A 24,659-nucleotide genomic window follows, 5' to 3' on the forward strand; every position below is an offset into this window, starting at 1 on the left:
GAACCCCTACCTAGGACAGAAGTGAAAAGTGTTCTATGTCCCTATCCTAGCACAGTCTAATACAGTGTACAACCTAGGTGTTCTATGTACATCATCTCTAGTGAGTTTCTGAGAAATAAGGGAGATGACAGCTTCAGGGGAGGTAAGATGCCCAGAAGCCACCGTGCTGGCACTCTTTGTCCTGGGTTGGAAAATCAAGAGCCCACTCTATTAAAAGGACATTCAACAGGGGTGCAGCCAGGCATGGTGGTTCATGCCTGTAATCCCAGCACTTTGGGAGGCGAGGCAGGTGGATCTCTTGAGATCAGGAGTTCAAGATTAGTCTGGCCAACGTGGTGAAACCCCGTCTCTACCAAAAATACAAAAATTAGCTGGGCGTGGTGGTGGACACCTGTAATCCCAGCTACTAGGGAGGCTGAGGCACGAGAATCACTTGAGCCCTGAGGCACAGGTTGCAATGAGCCGAGATAGTGCCTCTGCACTCCAGCCTGGGTGACAGAGTGAGACTCCATCTCAAAAAAATAAATAAATAAATAATAAAAATCAAAACAGGAGTGGTTAACATAGAAGGGTGCCTAGGAATTAGAAAAAAATATTGGTCATTGACAAAAATTTTGAGACTTGAGTTGTATCCAATTGGGGAAGGCTCTTCCACAAACACTTTATAAATTATATAATTTTCCTTGCTAAGCAGCATTTTGTTTGATTATAATTTCTTTGTTTGGAGTTTGGTAATATGCTCAAGTTCACAGGGTGAGTAAGTGACAGGGCTGGGACTAGACTCCTGTTCTGAATTCTTCTAGAGCCCACACTCTTCATTCTGTTCCTCTCTGCCTGGAGCAGACTTTGTGTTCTTTAATTCACTTTTCTTCTCAATACTTCCAAATATATCTCAGGGGTTAAAAAGAAGGATTCTGTGCCCAAAGAATTGGATTGGAATACATAGCCAAAGCAATAAAGAATATCAAAATAAATGAAAGCTACAAATAAAGAGGAGAAAGAGATATTATTCAGTGACAATATGATCATCTACATATGCACAGTCAGATAACCTCAAAATCAGGGACCACACAATCATCCTGAACAGCTCCTTCCCCTTAAGAAGTAAATCAATTAAAACAGAAGTCACATTAGAGGCTAATGCTGGCTATTGAAAAGAGTAAATCAGCATCATTTTTCTCTGACAACCCACCAGCTACCTTGGACTCCCTGCTTTGTGTTATAATTTCTTTACCTCACATTAGCCCTGGGGCACAGACTTGCAAGGTTTGCAGTAGGAACACTGCCCAAGAGTTTGCAGGGATGTGGCATTTCCCAGGAAGCCTTTATTCAGAGAGGCAAGAGAAAATAAGGAGGACACCCATAAATAAATACTGGAAAGACAACCACACCAAAAGATAACGGGGCAATCTACCCAAACCTCTTCTCAGCCTAGAATGCCCCAGGCAGTGCAGTCAGACTGAGCATCCTCTCTTTTACCCTTCGGAGTTCTCAGTGAAGGAGAGTTTTGACCTAAGGTGACCTCAGTTAACTAGAGGGAGGATCCAGGGTCTGGCAGATATCAGGGAGGACCTTGAATGAAGAACAGGAGGAGCCAGAACAGTAATGTCCCATAGAAACCCGACTCCGCTGTCTGCCCTCACAGGACCCAAACATCCCTGGCCTAATGTGGCTCATCAAAACTTCAGCCTAGATCTCGGAGGACCTTGATCTGAGCAGGATTCACGGCATGGAATGTGGAGTCCCAGGACTGGCCAGCAGCGAAGTGAGGTTCTCGAGTGAGTAAAAAAGGGAAAACTAAACCCACAAATAAGGGGACTTCTCGGAGCCCAATCCATATTTTTAACCCTGGAAAGCCCTAGGCAGAGCTATAAAACTGGCTTGCCTCTCATTTCAGCCTGGCGGGTCTCAGGGAGGGGAAGGCTTTGTCTAACAGGGCAGCCTCAGTTCTTCAGAGGTCTCTTGGCCCTAACTAGAGTCAAGATGAAGACCAAGCCGGTGCGGCGTCTCAGGCCTGTAATCCCAGCACACTGGGAGGCCGAGGCGAGTGAACTGTTTGAGCACCCCCAGGAGTTCGAAACCAGCCAGGGCAACATGGCGAAAACCTGCCTCTACAAAAAAAAAAAAAAAAAAAAAAAAAAAGGCCGGGCAGCAGTGGAGCACCCCTGTAGTCCCAGCTACCCAGGAAGCTGAGGTGGGAGGATCGCTTAAGCCCTAGGGGTCACGGCTGCAGTGAGCCAAGGTCACGCCACTGCGCTCCAGCCTGGGTGACAGAGAGAAACACTGTCTCAAATTAGCCGGGCGAGGTGCGGCACACGTGTAGTCCCAGCTATTCGGGAGGCGGAGGCAGGAGAATCGCTTGACCCCGGGAGGCAGAGGTTGCAGTGAGCCAAGATCGCGCCACTGCACTCCCGCCTGGGTGACAGAGCAAGAGTCCATCTCAAAATAAATAAATAAATAAATATAAACTTTTTTTTTATTTTTTATTTTAAGGCAGGGCTGTGGCTCACGCTTGTAATCCCAACATTTTGGGAGGACGAAGCCAGCCTCATCGCTTAAGCACAGGAGTTCGCGGACTGGGAGGTGAGCTGCCCCTGTAGTCCCAGCTACCCAGGAGGCTGAGGTGGGAGGATCGCTTAAGTCCTAGGGGTCAAGGCTGCAGTGAGCCAAGGTCACGCCACTGCGCTCCAGCCTGGGTGACAGAGAGAGACACTGTCTCAGATTAGCCGGGCGTGGTGGGGCACAGGTGTAGTCCCAGCTATTCGGGAGGCGGAGGCAGGAGAATCGCTTGAACCCGGGAGGCAGAGGTTGCAGTGAGCCAAGATCGCGCCACTGCACTCCCGCCTGGGTGACAGAGCGAGACTCCATCTCAAAATAAATAAATAAATAAATATAAACTTTTTTTTTTTAATTTTAAGGCAGGGCTGTGGCTCACGCTTGTAATCCCAACATTTTGGGAGGACGAAGCCAGCCTCATCGCTTAAGCACAGGAGTTCGAGGACTGGGAGGTGGAGGTTGTGGTAAGTCAAGATTGCGCGGCTACACTCCAGCCTGGAAGACAGAGAGAGCCCCTGTCACCAAAAAAAAAAAAAAAAAGAAAGAAAGAAAGAAAGAAAGAAATATGAGGCCCACTGGTGCTAACCAGGGAACCTCTCTCCAAAAGAAGGGCCCACCAAAAGCCCTAACCCTGTTTCAGGTCTTTGAAGCCCCAGGACATGGTCCGATAACATGCCTAGACTTCCCCTCTAGGGACTATGGGAGGGGAGGATTTTGGAGGTTGGCAGACTTGCCTCAGTAGAGGTGTTACTCTGCTCCGCTTAGTATCAAGGTGAGAACCCTGAATAAGGACCTAGGGACCACTGACTCCAGAACAGTGGGGTCCCAGCGTCTCACCCGCTGCTGTCAGCCCTCGGAGACCCCGAGCGGGATGTGGCTCAGCCTCACTTCCACTTTGAAAGTGAGGCTGTTGGCCTGACGGGTGCAATAGCTTCAGTCAGGTTCGTGGCCTAGCGTGAATCTTAGAACTGATCCGGAGTAAAGGTAAGAACCCTCAGCGGGGACTGAAGGGACAATCCATGTTTTTAACCCTGGAAAGCCCTAGGCGGAGCTATAAAACTGGCTTGCCTCTCATTTCAGCCTGGCGGGTCTCAGGGAGGGGAAGGCTTTGTCTAACAGGGCAGCCTCAGTTCTTCAGAGGTCTCTTGGCCCTAACTAGAGTCAAGATGAAGACCAAGCCGGTGCGGCGTCTCAGGCCTGTAATCCCAGCACACTGGGAGGCCGAGGCGAGTGAGCTGTTTGGGCCGCCCCAGGAGTTCGAAACCAGCCGGGACAAAATGGCGAAAACCTGTCTCTACAAAAAAAAAAAAAAAAAAAAAATGGCGGGGCAGCAGTGGAGCACCCCTGTAGTCCCGGCTACCCAGGAAGCTGAGGTGGGAGGATCGCTTAAGCCCTAGGGGTCACGGCTGCAGTGAGCCAAGGTCACGCCACTGCGCTCCAGCCTGGGTGACAGAGAGAAACACTGTCTCAAATTAGCCGGGCGTGGTGCGGCACACGTGTAGTCCCAGCTATTCGGGAGGCGGAGGCAGGAGAATCGCTTGACCCCGGGAGGCAGAGGTTGCAGTGAGCCAAGATCGCGCCACTGCACTCCCGCCTGGGTGACACAGCGAGAGTCCATCTCAAAATAAATAAATAAATATAAACTTTTTTTATTTTTTATTTTAAGGCAGGGCTGTGGCTCACGCTTGTAATCCCAACATTTTGGGAGGACGAAGCCAGCCTCATCGCTTAAGCACAGGAGTTCGCGGACTGGGAGGTGGAGGTTGTGGTAAGTCAAGATTGCGCGGCTACACTCCAGCCTGGAAGACAGAGAGAGCCCCTGTCACCAAAAAAAAAAAAGAAAGAAAGAAAGAAATATGAGGCCCACTGGTGCTAACCAGGGAACCTCTCTCCAAAAGAAGGGCCCACCCAAAGCCCTAACTCTGTTTCAGGTCTTTGAAGCCCCAGGACATGGTCCGATAACATGCCTAGACTTCCCCTCTAGGGACTATGGGAGGGGAGGATTTTGGAGGTTGGCAGACTTGCCTCAGTAGAGGTGTTACTCTGCTCCGCTTAGTATCAAGGTGAGAACCCTGAATAAGGACCTAGGGACCACTGACTCCAGAACAGTGGGGTCCCAGCGTCTCACCCCCTGCTGTCAGCCCTCGGAGACCCCGAGCGGGACGTGGCTCACCCTCACAACTCCCTGCCCATTACAAAAGGGGACCCACAACGTCTCACCCTTGTGGTTGACCCTGGGAGGTCCTGGTTGAGTTCTGTCTGGAAAGGCACCCAGAGGGAGGTTCTTTCACTAAGGGAGCAGCCCCAGTTATTCAGTTGGCGGGGACCTGGACCCGAACTGGAGCCAAGGTGAAGTCTCCGAGTGCTAAAGGATGGGATCTGTTCCCAGTAGGGGCGTCAAAAGAAAGCAGCAGCAGCCCTACTGGTTAGCATCCTCCTGGTTAGCACCAGTGGTCCTTGTCTTTTTTATTTATTTTTATTTTTTTTCAGACAAGGTCTCACTGCTGCTAGCCAGTTTAGAAGGCTCCAGACAAGTGTAGTCATAAGCGGAGGCCCTGACTTCCCCATCCAGGGAGGGAAGTGTTCAGGGAGATGAGGGTTTTGTTTGGAGGTTGGCGAACTCAGGTCAGTAGAGGGAGAAATTTCAGGCTGTGATAAGATACCAAGGTGAAGACCCTGAATGAGAATCTAGGGACCAGCAACTCCAAAACAGTGAAGTCTCATAGAGTTCCACCCCTGTTGTCAGCCATCAGACCCCAGGAAGCTGTGAACAGATAAGGCTCTTCCTCACTTCCTTGGAAGTGCTTTGAAGGGGAGGATCTGGAGGCGAGGGGCACGGGATCCCTTCGGCAGAGGGTGAATTCCTTGGACTGTCTGGAGTCAAGGTCAGGACCCTGAATGTGCATGAAAGGGACCACCATCCCCCAACCTGTAACAAAGAGGGCCACACTAAATCCTGCCCCGGAAGTCTTCTCTGGGAATACCTTGAAAGCTGTCTGACAGATATCTACCTGGAAAGTCTCAGGGAGGGAAGGGCCTTGGTCTAAGAAAGTAGCCCCAGTTCAGCAGGTGGAAGAGAGACTTGGGTCCTAACTAGAGTCAAGGTGAGGGCCCTGAGTGCTAATGAAGCAATCTCTCTGCAATAGAGGTGTCAACACAAACAATGTCCTTGCACTCATTTTGCAACCTCCAGGCAAAGGTACTCATAGGTGAGGGGTCCCTGACTTCCCTGTCTAGGGCCTTGTTCTGAGGCTGGAGGACTTAGGTTAATGGAGGGAAGTGTCCCACATCCTACTAAGAGTCAAGGTCAGAGACCTGAGAGAAAACTAAAGGGAACACTCTCTCTAAAAAGTAGAGTCCCACAAATTGTGCCTCTTCTCTCAGCTCCGGGAAGCCTTGGAATAACGTCAGCCCCCCTTACTGCCTAGAGAGTGCCAGAAAGGTTGAACTAATTACATGCCCCAGTTCTGCAGAGGGAAGAGTGAGGAGACCCAGAGCCTTACAGGGGTCACAGTGAGGACCCTGAATGAAGACTAGTGATACAACTCCTCCCACATAAAGAAGAGACAACAAAGATTCCCCCACTCCCCACTTGCAGCGGTGATGAGGCTGGGCATGGAGGTCAGGTGTATGTGAACTCACCTTCTTTTAATGGCATTAGGTTGCTGAGAGCCTTTATCTAAAGTGAGGGGCATCAGAGCAGCAGAGGCAGCTATCCTAGGTCCTATCTAGAGACAAGATGAGGACTATGAATGAGGTGTCAGGACCCCAATAAGCCCAGGAAAGAGTAGGACTCCACAATGCTGTTAGCACCCAGTTCCTCCTGTCAGGGGTGGTAAGGCTGAGACATTCCTTCACCTCCTCTTAGGTGGTCCCAAGGAGATGAGGACATTTGCTGGAGGTGTCAAATTTAGTGCAGCACAGGGGAGAAGACCCAGCCCTGACAGTTTTTATGATGGTCCTGAGTGTGAACTGAGAGAAACCTCCTACCCCAGAGTAAAAGGAGATCCACAAGGACTAGACATGCCACGGCTGCTCTCAGTCCCAGTATACACAGAACAGGGCTGGCAGGCTGTGGCCTAAGGCACACTTTAATTACTTTCACAGGGTTCTCAGAGGACAAACTGATCAGAACAGAAGCCCTCTGGGTTTCCAGAGCAGTGCTCTCACAGAAAACTGCAGAGGCGACCTTCTTTTAAATCCAAAGTGGTACCTCTCTGCTGAAGGCACTCATACCCTCTCTTTCTCTCTCTCCTCCAGGTGCCTGTATCACCTGCCCTTCTGCTGACACTCCTGCTTGCTGTTCCTGACTACAGCCATCATGCCTCGGGGTCAGATGAGTACGCTCCATGCACGTGAGAAACGCCAGCAGACCCGGGGTCAGACCCAGGATCACCAGGGTGCTCAGATCACTGCAACTAACAAGAAAAAAGTATCCTTTTCACTCCCTCTTATTTTGGGGGCTACTATCCAGAAAAAGTCTGCTGGTAGGTCAGGTAGTGCTCTCAAGAAGCCTCAGAGAGCACTATCCACCACTACATCTGTAGATGTTTCTTACAAAAAGTCATACAAGGGAGCCAACAGCAAAATTGAGAAAAAGCAAAGCTTCTCTCAGGGTCTGTCCTCCACTGTGCGGTCTCGCACAGACCCTCTAACCATGGAGACAAATATGTTGGTGCAGTTCCTGATGGAAATGTACAAGATGAAAAAGCCCATTATGAAAGCAGATATGCTAAAAATTGTCCAAAAAAGCCATAAGAATCGCTTCCCTGAGATCCTTAAAAAAGCTTCTTTCAACATGGAGGTGGTATTTGGTGTTGATTTAAAGAAAGTTGATTCTACCAAGGACTCCTATGTCCTTGTCAGCAAAATGGATCTCCCCAACAATGGGACAGTGACTCGTGGGAGGGGATTTCCCAAGACAGGTCTCCTGCTGAATCTCCTGGGCATGATCTTCATGAAGGGCAACTGTGCCACTGAGGAGAAGATCTGGGAATTCCTGAATAAGATGAGAATATATGATGGGAAGAAACACTTCATATTTGGGGAGCCCAGAAAGCTCATCACCCAAGATTTGGTGAAGCTTAAATACCTGGAGTACCGACAAGTGCCCAACAGTAATCCTGCACGCTATGAATTCCTGTGGGGTCCAAGAGCCCATGCTGAAACCAGCAAGATGAAGGTCCTGGAGTTTTGGGCCAAGGTCAATCAAAGTGTCCCCAGTGCGTTCCAGTTCTGGTATGAAGAGGCTTTGAGAGATGAGGAAGAAAGAGTCCAAGCTGCAGCTATGCTCAATGATGGCAGTAGTGCCATGGGCAGAAAGTGTTCCAAGGCCAAGGCTGGCAGCTCTTCCCACGCCTAGTGAAGTTGAAGCAAATTTTGCATTTTGTGGTTAAAGAGGGCAGTCACTGTTCCAAGGAGTGAAGGACTGGGTGTTACTGGAGGGAACACACTGTATAATACCCCTTGTTTCTGTTCTAAATGGATAATTTGAAGTTTTATCTGTATTTTGGGGCATATTTTTCAAATGTTCCTTTTATTTAACATTGTAATCTAACTTTAGGATTGATATTGGTCACATTTGTTGTTTAAGAGTAAAAATGTTGCTGTTTTGTAAAACAGATTGAGAAAAATTCGATCTTATTTAGTGATCTGTTGCAAGATAACTTGGAATTAGAATAAGCATTTCCTTGAAAATGTTAAAAAAAAAAGTCAGCAGTAAAATGTATGGCATTAAGAAATAGAGAAAGAGTGTAAGATGGTCAATATTTGGTTTCCTAAATGCTTTTACTCTGTGTTTTAAGAAAATGAAAGATAAATAACCATATATGTCTGGCTTAAGAATGTAGAATTAAATCATAATAAATTAGACCTCATGCTGACACACTCATTCTCCAAGTGTTAATTGAGCATCTGCTCTTGGAAGGATCCATGCTAATACTGGGAGGGCTAAGAAAAAGAAGACCTAGCAACTGACCTTAAAATTATAAGGTCGAGAAGCAGCTATCATCTAAGGAAAATGGTGATATACACTCTAAGACCAAAAGGATACATGATAAGAAGGGAGGGAGATGGTTCCACATGAGAACAGTCAAGTATGAATTATCTAATCAAGGCGGTGTTGGGCCTAAGGAAAGTGCAGGTCCCTCAATGGGAGTTAATCTAAGTGAGGCTCCATGGTGGGCTGGATGAGGCTGTGGGAATGGCGAGCAGGGGCCAGGCTCTTAGAAGTTGCCTCTCACGCAGTGGCGGGCGCCTGTAGTCCCAGCTACTCGGGAGGCTGAGGCAGGAGAATGGCGTGAACCTGAGAGGCAGAGCTTGCAGTGAGCCGAGATTGTGCCACTGCAGTCCGGCCTGGGCTAAAGAGCGGGACTCCGTCTCAAAAAAAAAAGAAAAAAAGAAGTTGCCTCTCAGAGGTGCGAGACCAGGCTTGGAATAGGAAACAGTTCTTAACAGTTACTTTGGGATCGTGGATAAATCAGGGAGAATCTGGGGTAGGAATGTGCCCTGTGCTCCTGTCCCAGTACAAATAAACACAGCACACACAAGGTGTTTTGTGCACATCATCTCCAGCCAGTTTCTGAGAAATAAGGCTAATACCCTCAAGGGACGGGGGAGGCCCAGAAGCCACTGTGCTGGCACTCTTTGCCCTGGGCTGGGGGATCCAGAGCCTGTTCCATTAAAAGCGCATTCAATTAGGTTACCTCATTTGTGATTTGGCAAACTCTAGGCAAGGTCTAGATTTTGAGAGGTGGTTAAATGAATCAAAATAAAAGTGGTTTAGATGGAAGGATAGCTGAGAGAGAGGGAAGTTTTTGGTCCTTGAAACTCATTTTAGAATCTGTGTTGCATCTACTGAGGAAGTCTACCTCATACCAATATTGAATGATCTATCAAGTAATGAGGAAATATTATTTAGTTTTCCTTTCTAGGTAGCACTTTGTCTGATAGGGCTTTCTTTGTCCTAGAATATGGTATAATCTCTGACATCTCCTGCATTGAAAAATAAGTCCCAGTGTAGTAGATTGCAATGTCAGGGTACAAATTAATCATAATAAGAACTGGCACTATTATATGTCTCAATACATCTCAAGCACTTTACATACATTGTATACATTTTACCAGTCCTACAAAACAGAGCTTATCAAACCCACTTCACAGATAAAAAGCCTGAAGCCCACAGTCTATTAATATGTCCAATTTCACATGGCTGGTAAGTGACAGGACTGGGACAAGACCCCCAGTCTGAATTAGTGTAAAGCACACTCTGTTCCATGCCTCCCAACCTGAGACTGACTGTGTCCCCTTATTCACTTTTCTTCTCACTACTCCCAAACATATATCAAGTGATGAAAAGATTCTGTACCCAATCTGCTGGACTGAAATACAGAACCAGAGCAAGGAAATTACCAAAATGGTCGAGAGGTGTGAATTAAGGAGAGAAAGATAATATTTGGTGACAATAAGATTACATATGCAAAGTCAGATAAACTCAAAAGATCATGGGGTCACATTCTGTCATTCTGGACTGTCCCCCTTTTTATAGGAAGTTAAATCTTTTCCAAGAGAAATACATAAGAGGGTGGTAAAGAGAAGAAATAGATAAATTTTTTTTTTCTCTCTGACAGTATGACTTCTATCCTTGGGCTTCTGCCTTGTGTTACAGCTTCCCTATCTTATATCATTCCTGGGACAGGGATGCATTGTCTGCAAGATTTATTATAGGGAAACTGATCAAGAATTTTTAGGGATGCGGCATTTCCCAGGAAGTCATTAACTAAGGGACAAGAGCCAAGATAAAGACCTTCATATAGGAGGACTCAGCAGAACAACATGCCAGACAGAGTTCTTAGCCTGAGCATCTCCTCACTTATTCTTCAAGGTTCTCAGGGACTTGTGAGTTCCTGCATCTCAGGTCAGTAGAGGGAGGAGTCCCATTCTCTGACACATACCAAGTTGAGGACCCTGAATGAAGAATGAGGGAAGCACTCACCCAAATAGCCTTGACAGGATGTGGCTGAACCTGATTTCTACTCCGGAGGTCTTAAGAAGGTAAAGACCATGATCTGAGGCTGGCTGACTCAGATCCATAGAGGAAGGATTCCTAACATGTGCCAGGAGTAAAGTGAGTACCCTGAAGAGTGCAGGAACCACCAAACCCCTATCAGTGGGGATCCCACAGAATCCTCCCTATTGTCACCTCTGAGAGATTTAGGCATGAATGTCAGACAGAGGCACCCTCATATCCTCAGTAGTAACAGAGAAGTGAAGGTCTTGTTCTGAGGTGGGCAATCCCAGCTCAGCAAAGGGAGGAATATTAAGCCTTCCTGTGAGTGAGATTTAGGATCCTGAGTTAGGACCTGAGTAGGACAATCCACCATAAGACCTCAACCTGTCTACCACAGCTGCCACTCTTGGGAGACCATGGTCAGTTGTGGCCAGATAAGGCCACCCTCTTCCTCCTATCAGATCTCAGGGAGGTGCAGGCCTTTTAAATGGAGAGGTCTTCAGGTCAAAAAAGAGGGGAACCCTAGGATCTGCTAGGAGCCAAATCAAGGAAACCGAGTGAGAACTGAGGGGACTGCTCACCTCTGAATAGAGAGGGCAACACAGTCCACCCCCCTGCATAACTCTTAAATTGCCAGGGCAACATGTAAGGCTGAGGACTCACCATCACTTTTTTTTTTTTTAATAATTGACCTTCTTTTTTAGAATAGTTTTACGTTCACAGCAAAACTGAGCAGAAAGCAGAGTCTCACAGGCATCCTGTCCTCCCACAGACACAGCCTCCTTCATATCAACTTCCCAAGCCAGGGTGATACATTTGTTACAATTGAGAATACATGGACACATCATTATCACCCAATGTCCGTAGTTTAGGATTCATTCCTGATGCTGCACATTCTGTGGTTTTAATATTTAAAAATGTATAATGACATATGTTTACCACCATAGAATCATCCAGAATTGTTTTACTGCCTTAAAAGTTCTCTGTGCCTGATCTATTTATCTCTCACTCTCCCCAACCCTTGGAAACCACTGAACTTTGTACTGTTTCCATACTTTTGCCTTTTCCAGAATGTCATATAGATGGAATTGTGCAATGTATAGACTTTTCAAATTGGCTTCTTTCACTTTGTAATATGTATCTAAGTTTCATCCATGTCTCTTTGTGGCTTGATAGTTCATTCCCTTTTAGTGCTGAATAATATTTTATTCTGTTAATTTATCCACTCTCCTTCTGAAGGACATATTGGTTGCTTCCCGGTTTGGGCAATTATGAATAAAGCTACTATAAACATTTGTGGGCAGGTTTTTTTTGTGGACATACCGTTTTCAACTCATCTGGCTAAATAACAAGGAGCGCACTTGCTAGATCATATGATGAAAGTATGCATAGCTTTGTAAGAAACTTACAAACTGTCTTCAAAAGTGGCTGTATCATTTTTCATGTCCACCAGCAATGACAGTGTGCTCCTGTTGCTCCACATCCTCATCAGTATTTGGGGTTATCAGTGTTTTTGATTTTGACCATTCTTATAGGTATGTAGTGGTATCACATTATTGTTTTAATTTGCAAGTCTCTAATGATATGTGATGTTGACCATCATTTCATGTACGTATTTGCCTTCCGTATATATTATTTGTTGAGGTGCCTGTTTAGATATTTTGTCCATTTTTAATAGGGTTGGTCAGTTCTTATTGTTCAGTTTTAAGACATTTTTGTATGTTTTGGTTAACAGTCCCTTATCAGATATGTCTTTTGAAAATAATTTTTTCCCAACCTGGGAGTTATCTTATTCTCTTTGTGGTATCTTTACCAGAGCAGAAGTTTTAATTTAGCGAAGTCCAGATTATCAATTATTTTCTTTCATAGATGCCCATCACATTTTATATCAGAACTAGAAAAGATGAAATTCTTGGTCTGAAGTTGCAGTTATCAGTCAGCAGAAGAGACAGTCCACAACCCTGCATGGAGTCCAGATGAGGATCCTGAGTGCAAACTTGGGACCTAAAGAGCCCAGGACAGAGAGAGCACTAAATGCTTCTAGGCAGGGGTGGTGGGTTGAGGGGCCCCTAGACTTCCCTCATCTGGGTCCCAGAAAACTAAGGAGTCAATTTCACAACACCAATAGAGGGAGGCTCAGGCCCTGCCAAGAGCTGACATGATAATTCTAAAGGTAATCAGAGTGGATCCTCTCCAAGCCAGAACACAGAAAGCCCCACTGCGAGCCTTGTTGTCACCCAGTCAGCCCCAGGCAGGGTTGGCAAGCTGCAGCCTAAGGCACATTGTAACTTCCTCAGCTGGCTTCTCAGGGGACAGAATGACTAAGAACAATAGCCCAGTGAATACTTAGAGCAGTGTTCTCAAGGAATCCTGCAGAGGCGGCTTCTGAAAAGCCAAGGTAGTATCTGCCTGCTGAAGGTGTTCTCAGGATTTCATTTGCTCTTCTCCAGGAACCACATCACCTGCCCTTCTGCCTACACTCCTGCGTGCTGTGCCTAACCACAGCCATCATGCCTCGGGGTCAGAAGAGTAAGCTCCGTGCCCGTGAGAAACGCCAGCGGACCCGTGGTCAGACCCAGGATCTCAAGGTTGGTCAGCCTACTGCAGCAGAGAAAGAAGAGTCTCCTTCCTCTTCCTCATCTGTTTTGAGGGATACTGCCTCCAGCTCCCTTGCTTTTGGCTTTCCCCGGGAGCCTCAGAGAGAGCCACCCACCACCTCTGCTGCTGCAGCTATGTCATGCACTGGATCTGATGAAGGCGACGAGAGCCAAGATGAGGAAAATGCAAGTTCCTCCCAGGCCTCAACATCCACTGAGAGATCACTCAAAGATTCTCTAACCAGGAAGACGAAGATGTTAGTGCAGTTCCTGCTGTACAAGTATAAAATGAAAGAGCCCACTACAAAGGCAGAAATGCTGAAGATCATCAGCAAAAAGTACAAGGAGCACTTCCCTGAGATCTTCAGGAAAGTCTCTCAGCGCACGGAGCTGGTCTTTGGCCTTGCCTTGAAGGAGGTCAACCCCACCACTCACTCCTACATCCTCGTCAGCATGCTAGGCCCCAACGATGGAAACCAGAGCAGTGCCTGGACCCTTCCGAGGAATGGGCTTCTGATGCCTCTACTCAGTGTGATCTTCTTAAATGGCAACTGTGCCCGTGAAGAGGAAATCTGGGAATTCCTGAATATGCTGGGGATCTATGATGGAAAGAGGCACCTTATCTTTGGGGAACCCCGAAAGCTCATCACCCAAGATCTGGTGCAGGAAAAATATCTGGAATACCAGCAGGTGCCCAACAGTGATCCCCCACGCTATCAATTCCTGTGGGGTCCAAGAGCTTATGCAGAAACCAGCAAGATGAAAGTCCTGGAGTTTTTGGCCAAGGTGAATGAAACCACCCCCAATAACTTCCCACTCCTTTATGAACAGGCTTTGAGAGATGAAGAAGAGAGAGCTGGAGCCCAGCCCAGAGTTGCAGCCAGGCGTGGTACTACAGCCATGACTAGTGCGTATTCCAGGGCCACATCCAGTAGCTCTTCCCACCCCATGTGAGATCTAAGGCAAATTGTTCACTTTGTGGTTGAAAGACCTGCTGCTTTCTCTGTTCCTGTGATGCATGAATAACTCATTGATTTATCTCTTTGTTGTATTTTCCATGATGTTTCTTAAAATAGAAAGTTTATTTAGATTCAGAATATAAGTTTAGAAATGGCATGCATCACACATTTATTGCTGTTTATCAGGTTGGTTTAGTGATAATAATTTTGTTTTTGAAATACAAATAGAAAATCCTGAAATAATTTTTGTGATACAGAGCAAAATAACACGGCATGGGAGTAAGGTTATCCTTAGAAATTTAAAATAACTCCACAGTAAAATAGGTAGAATCTGAAGATAGAAAGGGAAGAAAAGTAAAAGTTGCTTTATTCGTGGTTTGTCTTACTCAGTTCAGTCTTTTTTTGCTCATAAATTTAAAAGTTACATACCTGGTTTGCTTAGATTATTCAAGAATGTGGAGGCCTGGGCCAAGGTCAATGACAGTGTCTCCATTGTCTTCCTTCCATTAAGAGAAGACTTTGAGAGATGAGGGAGAGAGAGCCAGAGACAGTGTTGCAACTGGGCCTGGCATGTTTCAGTGTGGTGTCCAGCAGTGTCTCCCACTCCTTGTGAAGTCTGAGGTATATTCTTTACTTTTGATTAAGAAAACACTTAACCTTCTAATTAATGGGGGGCCAAAGGGGAGTTGGTGGGAACACCATGTATAACATATTTGTATGTAAAATGATTTATCTTTTCTTTTTCCTGTTTTTCAGTGTTCTTTTTTTAAATTGTAGATTTATTTAGTTTCAGAATCTAAGTTTATGAATGGCATGAATCACTCATTTATTAAAATATATCAGGTTGGAGAGTGAGAATTTTTGCATTATGTAAAACAATTTAAAAATGTTTTAAGTCTTTTTCTGTGATCTAGAACAAGATAATATGGCATTGGAATATGGAATTTGTGAAAAGGAAATTACCTTGCAATAAAGTTGGTGGGACCAGGAAGTAGAGAAAAAAAAAGTAAAATGTGGTCAATTCTTGCTTTGTTTTATTCTTTTTAGTCTTTCTTTGTAAAACTGAAGTATATGTACCCGGATCGGCTTAGCTTTTTCAGGAATGTGGGGGAAATTAAATAGCAATACATTTGACTTCCTGGTCACTTACACTTTAATTGTCCAAATATTAATTGAGCAGCTGTACTTTGGAGGGCTCCTGGCTAGTACCGGATAAGCTAAGAAAACAAAAAACAAACAAACAACAAAAAAACCTCAATCCCTGCCCATAGAATTTTAGAATCCAACAGCAGCTATCATATAACGAAGGTAATGAGATACTCCCTAAGACCTAAAGACAGGTGAAAAGAGGGGATAAAAAAGAAGGTGGGGGTGTTTCCAGCAGTGGAATCTAGTGTAAATGTCCTAAGCAAGGTAATTGAGACTTCGGGAAACTGAACATACTGCAATAGGAGGTAATTTTATGTCCTGGCATAGTGCCTAGATGGGGCGCACTGAGCAGGGGTCACACACTCCGATGGTGGATCTCACACTTGAGAGATGGAGACTGGAATGAAAAATTGCCTTTAACAGTTACTTTGGGATTGTGGAAAAACCAGAGGGGATCTTTGCCTGGAGCAGGGATTGAAAGTGGCCGGTGCTCTTGTCCCAGTGCAAGTGAAGTGAATCCAGTACACAAACTGGGTGTTTTATGCGCGTAGTCCCCAGGGTGTTTCTGAGAAATAAAGGTGATACTCCTTTAAGACTGGAAACTCGTAAGCCACTGGGCTAATACTCTGCTATCAGCTGGGGAGCCAGAACCCATTCCATTAAAAGGAATTTTTTTTTCCTTTCATGTGTTTTTGCAAATTCTAAGGGAGATCTAGATTTTTGATGGTGGTAAAATGAATGAAAATAAGACTGGTTTGGATGAAAGGCCAGAGTTGGTCCTTGAACCAAAGCCTAGAAGGTTTGAGTTGCTTTCAGCTGAGAAAGACAACTCCACACTCAAAATATGATTTAATATGGAAAAGTTATTTAGAGTTTCTTTGTAAGCTGCGTTTTGGGCTGATTTTGTTGTTCCATGTCTTAGAATGCTGTACATTCTTTGTTATCTCTTGGACTTAAAGAAAATCAGCAGGGGTGGATGATTTCTTCTGTAGTTGAAATAATCATAGTAATAACAAGTATTGTTTAAAGTCTCATTGCACACCAGGGCTTTGCACACTTTCACCACATTCCACCAGTCCTACAAGACAAGGCTTATCAAGCTCATTTCACAGATGTAGAGCCTGAGGCTCATAGAGTTTGGTAATGTGCCCAAGTTCACACAGCTAGTAAGTGATAGGGCTGGAACTAGACTGCTGGTCTGAATTCCTCTAGAGCCCACACTTTTCCACTCCTCCCAAACTGAAGCTTACTGTGAATTGCTTAATTCATTTTCTTCTACAACCCCAAAGTGTGTCTCAGGTAAGAAAGAAGAGGTCTCTGTATCCCAAACACTGGATTGGGATACATATCCAGAGCAAGAAGAATACCAAAATAATTGACAGATGTGAATTAAAGAGAAAAAGAAATAATACTTGGTGACAATATGATCACCGACAGAAGCAAAATTGGATAGCTTCAAAAGATCAAAAGATTACAAAAATCATCTGGCTCCACCCTTTTCTGTAGAAAGTAAAACTTTTAGAACTACCCTTTGGTTGGTGAAGTGAAGGAATAGATCAGCATATTTTTTTCCCTGAGAGCACAACATCTGTCCTAGGCTTTCCACCTTCCGTTTCAGTTTCCCAACATCACATCACTTCTGGGACAGGGACCTCTTGTCTGAAAGGTTTGCAAAGAGGAAACTGGTCAAATTTTTGCAGAGATGTGACATTTCCCTGGAAGAGTTTGATCAAGAGACAGAAGCCAACATGAGAACCCTCATGAATGAATGGTCGGGAGAAAACCACTCCAAAATGTAAGGGTTCATCCAGACCCTCAGGAGAGTGACCTCAGTTCAGTAGATAGAGGAGTCCCAGGTTCTGATACATGTAAAGGCGAGGAGCATAAATGAAGACTGATGGAAGGACCCAGCCAAAACTGTGGGGTTCTATGGAGTCCTTTCCTTACTATCTGTTTTTGCAGGTTGCAAAAGGACTGTGATCATATGAAGATCATCCAGGAGTACAACTCGAAATTCTCAGAAAACAGGACCTTGATGTGAGAGGAGCAGGTTCAGGTAAACAAAGGGTAAGTTACAGGTTTGCTCACTTGTCAAGGTGAGGACCTGAATGTGGACTAAGGGTAGCTAGCACCCACATGGCCTCACAAAGTCCCCTCTGCTGTCAGCCCTAGGAAGCCTTGGCGGAGATGGCAGGCTGATTTCTGCCTGGAAAGTCTCAGGGAGATGACTGGTTCCGTCTAATTGAGGCAGCCTCAGTTTTACAGAGCGAAGAGGCCGAGACCCTAACAAGAATCAATGTAGGGCTCTTAAGTGTTAAGAGGGGACTCCACCAGCAGATGAGTCCCCACAGAATTCATCCTCTGTTTTGAGGCATCAGACAGAGCTATCTACCTAAGGTGCCTCTCATTTCCGCCTGGAAGGTCTCATGGAGGATGGGGAGCGTGGGGCCTGAAGGGAGTAGCTTCAGTTCTGCCTGGAGAGGAAACCAGAGTCACGGTGAGGACTCTGAGAGCTGATGAGAAGGCCTCTCCCCAAAACGGGACTTTCACAGAGCCCTGCCGCTGCTGTCAGGCCTGTGAGGCCCAGGCAGGGGTGGCCTGTGTGGCACGCTCAGATTTCCACCTTGGGGGCTGAGAGAGGTGGGGCTATTGTTTGGAGGCTGGCGGATTTGGGTCAGCAGGCGGAGTCGTCCCAGGCTGCTAGATACTAAGGTGAGGACCCCTAGTGGGGACGTAGGGACCAGCGACGCTAGAACAGTTACGTCCAGAAGCGTACCACCCCTGCCGTCAGCCCGGAGGCCACGGGCTGCCGGATGTGGCTCATCCTGACTTCCGCTTTGAAGGCGAGGACCCCAGCGAGCGTGAGGGCGCAGTGTCTGCCTGGCGGATTTGGGTCAGCAGGCGGAAGTCGTCCCAGGCTGCTAGATACTAAGGTGAGGAACCCTAGTGGGGACGTAGGGACCAGCGACACTAGAACAGTGACGTCCCGTAGCGTCCTGCCTCTTTCGTCAGCCCTCAGAGGCCCTGGGCTGCCGGATGTGGCTCATCCTCCTTTCCTTTTTGAAGGCGAGGACCCGAGCGAGCTTAGGGGGTGGGGTGCAGCGTCTGGTCAGCCGAGGGTGAATTCTCAGGACTGGTCGGGAGTCAAGGTGAGGACCCTGAGTGTAAATTGAAGAGACCACCCCCACCCGTAACAAAGAGGTCCCCTCTAAGTCCCGCTTCTGCATTTGGTCCTGGGAGGCCTCAGGTAACCGGATGGGTAGCACCCTGACTGTCTCTTCAGCGACTCAGGGAGACGAAGGCTTTGGCCTAAGGCTTATAGACTCAGGTCAATAGAGGGAGGAGTCCTAAACCCTACTACCTGTAATCCCAGAACTTTGGGAGGCCGAGGCGGGTGGATCACGAGGTCAGGATATCAAGACCATCCTGGCTAACACGGTGAAACCCCGTCTCTACTAAAAATAGAAAAAATTAGCCAGGCGTGGTGGTGGGCTGCTGTAGTCCCAGCTACTCAGGAGGCTGAGGCAGGAGAATGGCGTGAACCCGGGAAGCGGAGCTTACAGTGAGCCGAGATTGCACCACTGCACTCCAGCCTGGGTGACAGAGCGAGACTCAGTCTCAAGAAAAAAAAAAAAAAAAAGTCCCGCTCCTGCTGTCGGCACACGCAGGCCCCAGTCAGCCTTGGTGGGATGTGGCCCACTATGACTGTGAACGTAGGTCCAAGGAATATGAGAACTTTTGTCTACGGGGCATGGTGTTAGGAGCAGTCGATGGGTGGAGTCCCAGAAAGAGTGCCGAGTGGAGGTGGAGACACTGAGTGAGGAAATGGCGGCTACTCTATACACGAGGGAGACAACTGCGCCTGATGCTGTCCCTAGGAGTCCCAGGCCAGAGCTGGCAGGCTCAAGTACTCCCTGGCTTCTGCCTTCATGGTCTTAGAGAGAGGAGGGCCTTGGTTTAAGGCCTCACTGCCCCAGTTCAGTAGAGAGATAGGAGTCATACGCCAAGACAGGTGTCAAGGTACAATTTCTTTATGAGGAATGAGGTAACCATCTAGTCCAGAACAGGCAGGAACACAGTCTTACCTTGGCGTTCATTCCTTAGAAGCCAGGGTTAGAACTCTCAAATTGAGATGCCCCTCATTTCCTTCAGGTACTGTTTCAGGTACATAATGGCTTTGGTTTAACATGAAAGCCCTTGTTTAGTACAGGGAGGAGGCCCAGTTCCTAGAAGATGGTGATACTGAGGGAGTATGAGGGGACCCCCTCCAAGAAAGAGGTAACACAGATAGAGCCCTATCCCCACTGAGACCTGGGAGATCCAGGTATGGTGACATGATGAGTCTCACTCATTTCTTCCTAGAGCATCTCAGGGAAGTGGGGAACTTCATCAAAGGGGGCAGCCTTATGTTAGCAGCTAGAGGATTCCTAGGTAATTCCAGGAGTCAAAAAGGAGACCCTGAGAACTGGGGGAACCACTCATCCCATAACAGTGAAAGAAACACGGAATTCCTTCCTGATTTTCATCCTTGGGAGATGATGGACAATTGTAGCCAGATGGGAAAAGTTTCACTTCTTCCTCAGGGAGTTGTCGGGGGGTGCTTTGTATGACTGGATAGGCGTTAGATCAAGACAGAGAAGACACTGAGGGAGGAATGAGATGAGCATTTACCTAGAGAGTGGGGCTTCACCAAGTTCCACCCCCTCTCAGCTCTGGGAAACCCCAGGCAGAAGTACCCAGATGTGTCATCCCCTCAAGACTAGCCCTGGGTACTCAGAGAGGTGAAGGCTTTTGTATGAGCCTGGAAGAATCAAGTGGGATTAGAGAGAAGCTCAGACTCTGCTTGAGTGAAGACTAAAGAGAACAACGACCCCAGAACAGTGGAGCCCCATAGAGGACGTGGTGACTGGATGTGATTCAGGCTTTCTTTCATCTTGGGACTATGAGGCAATGAGAATCTTAATCTGATGTAAGGGGCCTCAGGTCAGTAGAGAGAGGATTTCTAGGTTGTGCCAGGCCTCATAGAGAGGACTTGAGGGAACTCCCACCTCATCAGTGGGGATCCCTCACAGTCCCTCTGTATGTCAGCGCTAGGAAGCCCGGAGCATAAATGTCGGAAGTGCCCCTAAATTCCTCTTCAGGAGTAACAGGGAAATGAAGGTCTTAGTCAGATGGGTTAGCAGGAGGGGTGGGAGGCATTTTAGGCCCTCCCAGGAGTCAAACTGGAGACCTTGAGTGAGGACCATGAGTGGGGCTACACATCACAGGGCTTCAACCTGCCAGCCACAGCTTTCAGCCTCTGGAGAATATGGGCATTGTGACCAGATACAGCCACCCTCATTTCCTCCATCGGGTCTCAGGCAGATGTAGGCCTTACTATGAGTAAATGTCCTCAGGTGTAGAGAGAACAGAGCCCTAGGCCCTTCTGGGAGTCGAAGTGTGAGTGTGGACTGAAGGCACCATTCCCCCAAGCCCCCAACCCCCACCCCAAATAGAGGAAAAACAACGATGCTAGCCCTGTCTCTGCACTTAGCTCTGAAAGGCCTTGGCCAAGGGTTGCCAGGCTGAGACTTTATTTCTTCGCATCAGGTCTAAGGGAGGTGACAGCTTTGGTCTGAAGATGCAGCACCAGTTAGCAGAAGACGGGTTCCCAGAACTTAGATATAGATGAGATGAGGACTCTGAATTAAGATTGAGGTCCAACTAGCCCAGGACAGAGAGAGTTCCATAGAACTGTCAGCACTGCCATCCCGCCCAGCCCCCGGTAAGGATGGTAGGTTGAAGCAGTGCCTCATTTTTCTTTGGTGGATTCCAGGGAGCTTTGAAGTGTCAGCTTCAGAGCAGCACAGGAAGGAGGTCCCAGACCCTTCCAAGAGTAGATATGAAGATCCTGTATATGAATTGAGAGGGCCCTTGAACACAGAGGGAGTCTACACTGCCAACCTCTGCTGTCACCCAGTCAGCCCCAGGCAGGGTTGGCAACAAGAACCCAGTGGGTTCCTAGAGCAATGCCCTCAAGAAAACCAGCAGAAGTGGCTCTCTAAAAGCCAAGGTGGTACCTCCCTGCTGCAAGTACTCACAGGATCTCATTCTCTCTCCTTCAGGTGCCACATCTCCTGCCTTTCTGCTCACTTTCCTGCCTGTTTTGCCTGACCACAGCCATCATGCCTCGGGGTCAGAAGAGTAAGCTCCGAGCTCGTGAGAAACGCCGCAAGGCGCGAGAGGAGACCCAGGGTCTCAAGGTTGCTCACGCCACTACAGCAGAGAAAGAGGAGTGCCCCTCCTCCTCTCCTGTTTTAGGGGATACTCCCACAAGCTCCCCTGCTACTGGCATTCCCCAGAAGCCTCAGGGAGCTCCACCCACCACCACTGCTGCTGCAGCTGTGTCATGTACCGAATCTGACGAAGGTGCCAAATGCCAAGGTGAGGAAAATGCAAGTTTCTCCCAGGCCACAACATCCACTCAGAGCTCAGTCAAAGATCCTGTAGCCTGGGAGGCAGGAATGCTGATGCACTTCATTCTACGGAAGTATAAAATGAGAGAGCCCATTATGAAGGCAGATATGCTGAAGGTGGTTGATGAAAAGTACAAGGATCACTTCACTGAGATCCTCAATGGAGCCTCTCGCCGCTTGGAGCTCGTCTTTGGCCTTGATTTGAAGGAAGACAACCCTAGTGGCCACACCTACACCCTCGTCAGTAAGCTAAACCTCACCAATGATGGAAACCTGAGCAATGATTGGGACTTTCCCAGGAATGGGCTTCTGATGCCTCTCCTGGGTGTGATCTTCTTAAATGGCAACTCTGCCACCGAGGAAGAGATCTGGAAATTCATGAATGTGTTGGGAGCCTATGATGGAGAGGAGCACTTAATCTATGGGGAACCCCGTAAGTTCATCACCCAAGATCTGGTGCAGGAAAAATATCTGAAGTACGAGCAGGTGCCCAACAGTGATCCCCCACGCTATCAATTCCTATGGGGTCCGAGAGCCTATGCTGAAACCACCAAGATGAAAGTCCTCGAGTTTTTGGCCAAGATGAATGGTGCCACTCCCCGTGACTTCCCATCCCATTATGAAGAGGCTTTGAGAGATGAGGAAGAGAGAGCCCAAGTCCGATCCAGCGTTAGAGCCAGGCGTCGCACTACTGCCACGACTTTTAGAGTGCGTTCTAGAGCCCCATTCAGCAGGTCCTCCCACCCCATGTGAGAACTCAGGCAGATTGTTCACTTTGTTTTTGTGGCAAGATGCCAACCTTTTGAAGTAGTGAGCAGCCAAGATATGGCTAGAGAGATCATCATATATATCTCCTTTGTGTTCCTGTTAAGCATTAGTATCTTTCAAGTGTTTTTCTTTTAATAGAATGTTTATTTAGAGTTGGGATCTATGTCTATGAGCGACATGGATCACACATTTATTGGTGCTGCCAGCTTTAAGCATAAGAGTTTTGATATTCTGTATTTTTCAAATCCTTAATCTTTTTTGGGTTGAAGAAGAAGAAAGCATAGCTTTAGAATAGAGATTTTCTCAGAAATGTGTGAAAGAACCTCACACAACATAATTGGAGTCTTAAAATAGAGGAAGAGTAAGCAAAGCATGTCAAGTTTTTGTTTTCTGCATTCAGTTTTGTTTTTGTAAAATCCAAAGATACATACCTGGTTGTTGTTAGCCTTTTCAAGAATGCAGATAAAATAAATAGTAAAAAATTATATTACTTGTTCAGTGGCTCATTTATTCTCACCATAAATTGAGCATCTGCTCTTTGTAAGGCTCTGTGATAGTAGTGATTGTACTAAGTTAAAGAAGACCCTTCCCCTGCACACAGATTTTTAGTCTAAGGACAGTTATTATTTAAAGAAGATGGTGAGATACACTGTAACATGTACAGATTTTTTTTTTTTTACATAAACACTCATTTAAAAAAAAAAAGAAGTGAGAATGGTGGGAGAAGGTTCAGACAAGAGCAGTCAAGTGTTAATTTCCTAGCCAAGGCACTTCGTGGTGTGGGACAATGCAAGTCCCTCGTTGGGAGGTCATTTTAAGTTAGTTCCATGGTGAACTGGATGAGGTTGTGATAATCATAAGAAGGTGCCAGACCCTCAGATCATGAGCCTTAGAGTTGAGAGATTAAGCCTGGAAAGGGAAACTGCCCTTAACAGTACTTTGGGATTGTGGGTAAAGCAGAGAGAACCTGTGTCTGGAGTAGGAGTGGAAGAATACAGTGCTCTCGTCCCAGGGCAGTCAAACACAGTGCACAAACTAGTTGTTTTATGCACATCGTCTCCAGAAAGTGTTTGAGAAATAAGGGTTATACTTCCTTGAGGTGAGATGCCAAGAAGCCACTAAGCTAACACTCTTTTCCCTAAGCTTGTGCAGCCAGAGCCTACTCCATTAATTAGGTCTTCTCATATATAATTTCACAAAACTCCAAGGTAGGGCTAGATTCATTGGTGATGAAATAAGTGAAAATAAGAATGTTTTTGTAGGAAGGGAATCTCGGAGGGGAGTCGTTGGTCCTTGACATAAACTCTGTAAGCTTAGAGTTTAAATCTGATGAAGTCCCTGCTCCCATATTAAATAACATATTCTCTCATGGGGAGAATTTACATAGCGTTACTTGCTTTGCAGCATTTTGGCTTATTTGGTGGTGGTTTTTTAGAGCACTGAATGTTCTCTGACAATTCCTGGACAAAACAAAAATTTTCCAGAGATGAGAATAGCCTTTCTTGTGTGAATATAATAGTAGTAACTGCCATTCATTAAAGACCCAATATTTGCCAGTCATTTTGCCAGATGCCTTACATACATTACATGTGTTCCAACAATTCTACAAGATGGGGCTTATCAAATTAGGAGATGAAAAACTTGTAACATTCTCAAGTTCACATGGCTGGTAAGTGCCAGGGCTGGGACAAAACCCCTGGTCTGAATGTTTCTAGGGCCCACACTGTCCTGCTTCTCTCAATCTGAGGCCAAACTGTCTCTTAATTCTCACTGTTCCACAATATCTCTCAAGTGATAACAAGTGCCCTGTGGCCAAAGTACTAAAAGCAGGCCTCTTAGTGAAAGGAAAGTTAAAATGAGAAACAAAGTTTTGGACTGTCTGTGGGGTTCATTGGCCTGGGGTTTTCCCCCTTAGCCCACGGGTTCCTCTAGAGCTGACTCTGCTCTGGGCCCAGCACATAAGTCTAGTCCAGTGCTTTCCAACATTACAGTGCCCTTCCCTGGGGTCTTCCCCAGTGTGCCCCCCTGTCCACACTGGAACTGACCTACTGGTCAGCTTCACTGCATCTTTCTCTGGAGCCTGCACCTGCTCCCAGAGGAAAAGACAGCCCAGACTCACCTGCATTTTCCCTGACACAGAGGGTTCCAACTGCTTGGAGGTCCCACC

General features: G+C 46.7%; 3 protein-coding genes across 5 annotated transcripts; all 3 read left to right on the forward strand.

Moving 5' to 3' along the window:
• The first annotated feature begins 1,447 nt into the window (after positions 1-1,447).
• Positions 1,448-8,442, forward strand: MAGEB3 (MAGE family member B3). Of its 2 annotated transcripts, XM_055375961.2 has the most exons (5): positions 1,448-1,778; positions 2,494-2,583; positions 2,919-3,020; positions 4,223-4,324; positions 6,817-8,442. In XM_055375961.2, exon 5 carries the CDS (start codon positions 6,878-6,880, stop codon positions 7,916-7,918), a length of 1,041 nt encoding a protein of 346 aa, XP_055231936.1. In that variant the 5' UTR covers positions 1,448-1,778; positions 2,494-2,583; positions 2,919-3,020; positions 4,223-4,324; positions 6,817-6,877; the 3' UTR covers positions 7,919-8,442. The 2 variants fall into 2 exon arrangements, with proteins under 2 accessions (XP_055231936.1, XP_004063994.1); XM_004063946.4 differs by lacking the exon at positions 1,448-1,778 and having other exon boundaries at positions 2,286-2,583.
• Positions 8,443-12,741: 4,299 nt separating this feature from the next.
• Positions 12,742-14,162, forward strand: LOC101126547 (melanoma-associated antigen B4). Its single transcript, XM_004063950.5, has one exon. It carries the CDS (start codon positions 13,075-13,077, stop codon positions 14,113-14,115), a length of 1,041 nt encoding a protein of 346 aa, XP_004063998.1. The 5' UTR covers positions 12,742-13,074; the 3' UTR covers positions 14,116-14,162.
• Positions 14,163-14,640: 478 nt separating this feature from the next.
• MAGEB1 (MAGE family member B1) lies at positions 14,641-22,977 on the forward strand. 2 transcript variants are annotated; one of them, XM_004063948.5, is made up of 3 exons: positions 14,641-14,741; positions 17,232-17,336; positions 21,374-22,977. In XM_004063948.5, the coding sequence occupies exon 3, from the start codon at positions 21,434-21,436 to the stop codon at positions 22,475-22,477; it is 1,044 nt and encodes a 347-aa protein (XP_004063996.1). In that variant the 5' UTR covers positions 14,641-14,741; positions 17,232-17,336; positions 21,374-21,433; the 3' UTR covers positions 22,478-22,977. The 2 variants fall into 2 exon arrangements, with proteins under 2 accessions (XP_004063996.1, XP_004063995.2); XM_004063947.4 differs by lacking the exons at positions 14,641-14,741; positions 17,232-17,336 and adding an exon at positions 17,699-18,202.
• The last annotated feature ends 1,682 nt before the right edge of the window (positions 22,978-24,659 follow it).

This window comes from Gorilla gorilla, chromosome X (assembly GCF_029281585.2).
Source record: "Gorilla gorilla gorilla isolate KB3781 chromosome X, NHGRI_mGorGor1-v2.1_pri, whole genome shotgun sequence".
Classification (NCBI taxonomy): domain Eukaryota; kingdom Metazoa; phylum Chordata; class Mammalia; order Primates; family Hominidae; genus Gorilla; species Gorilla gorilla.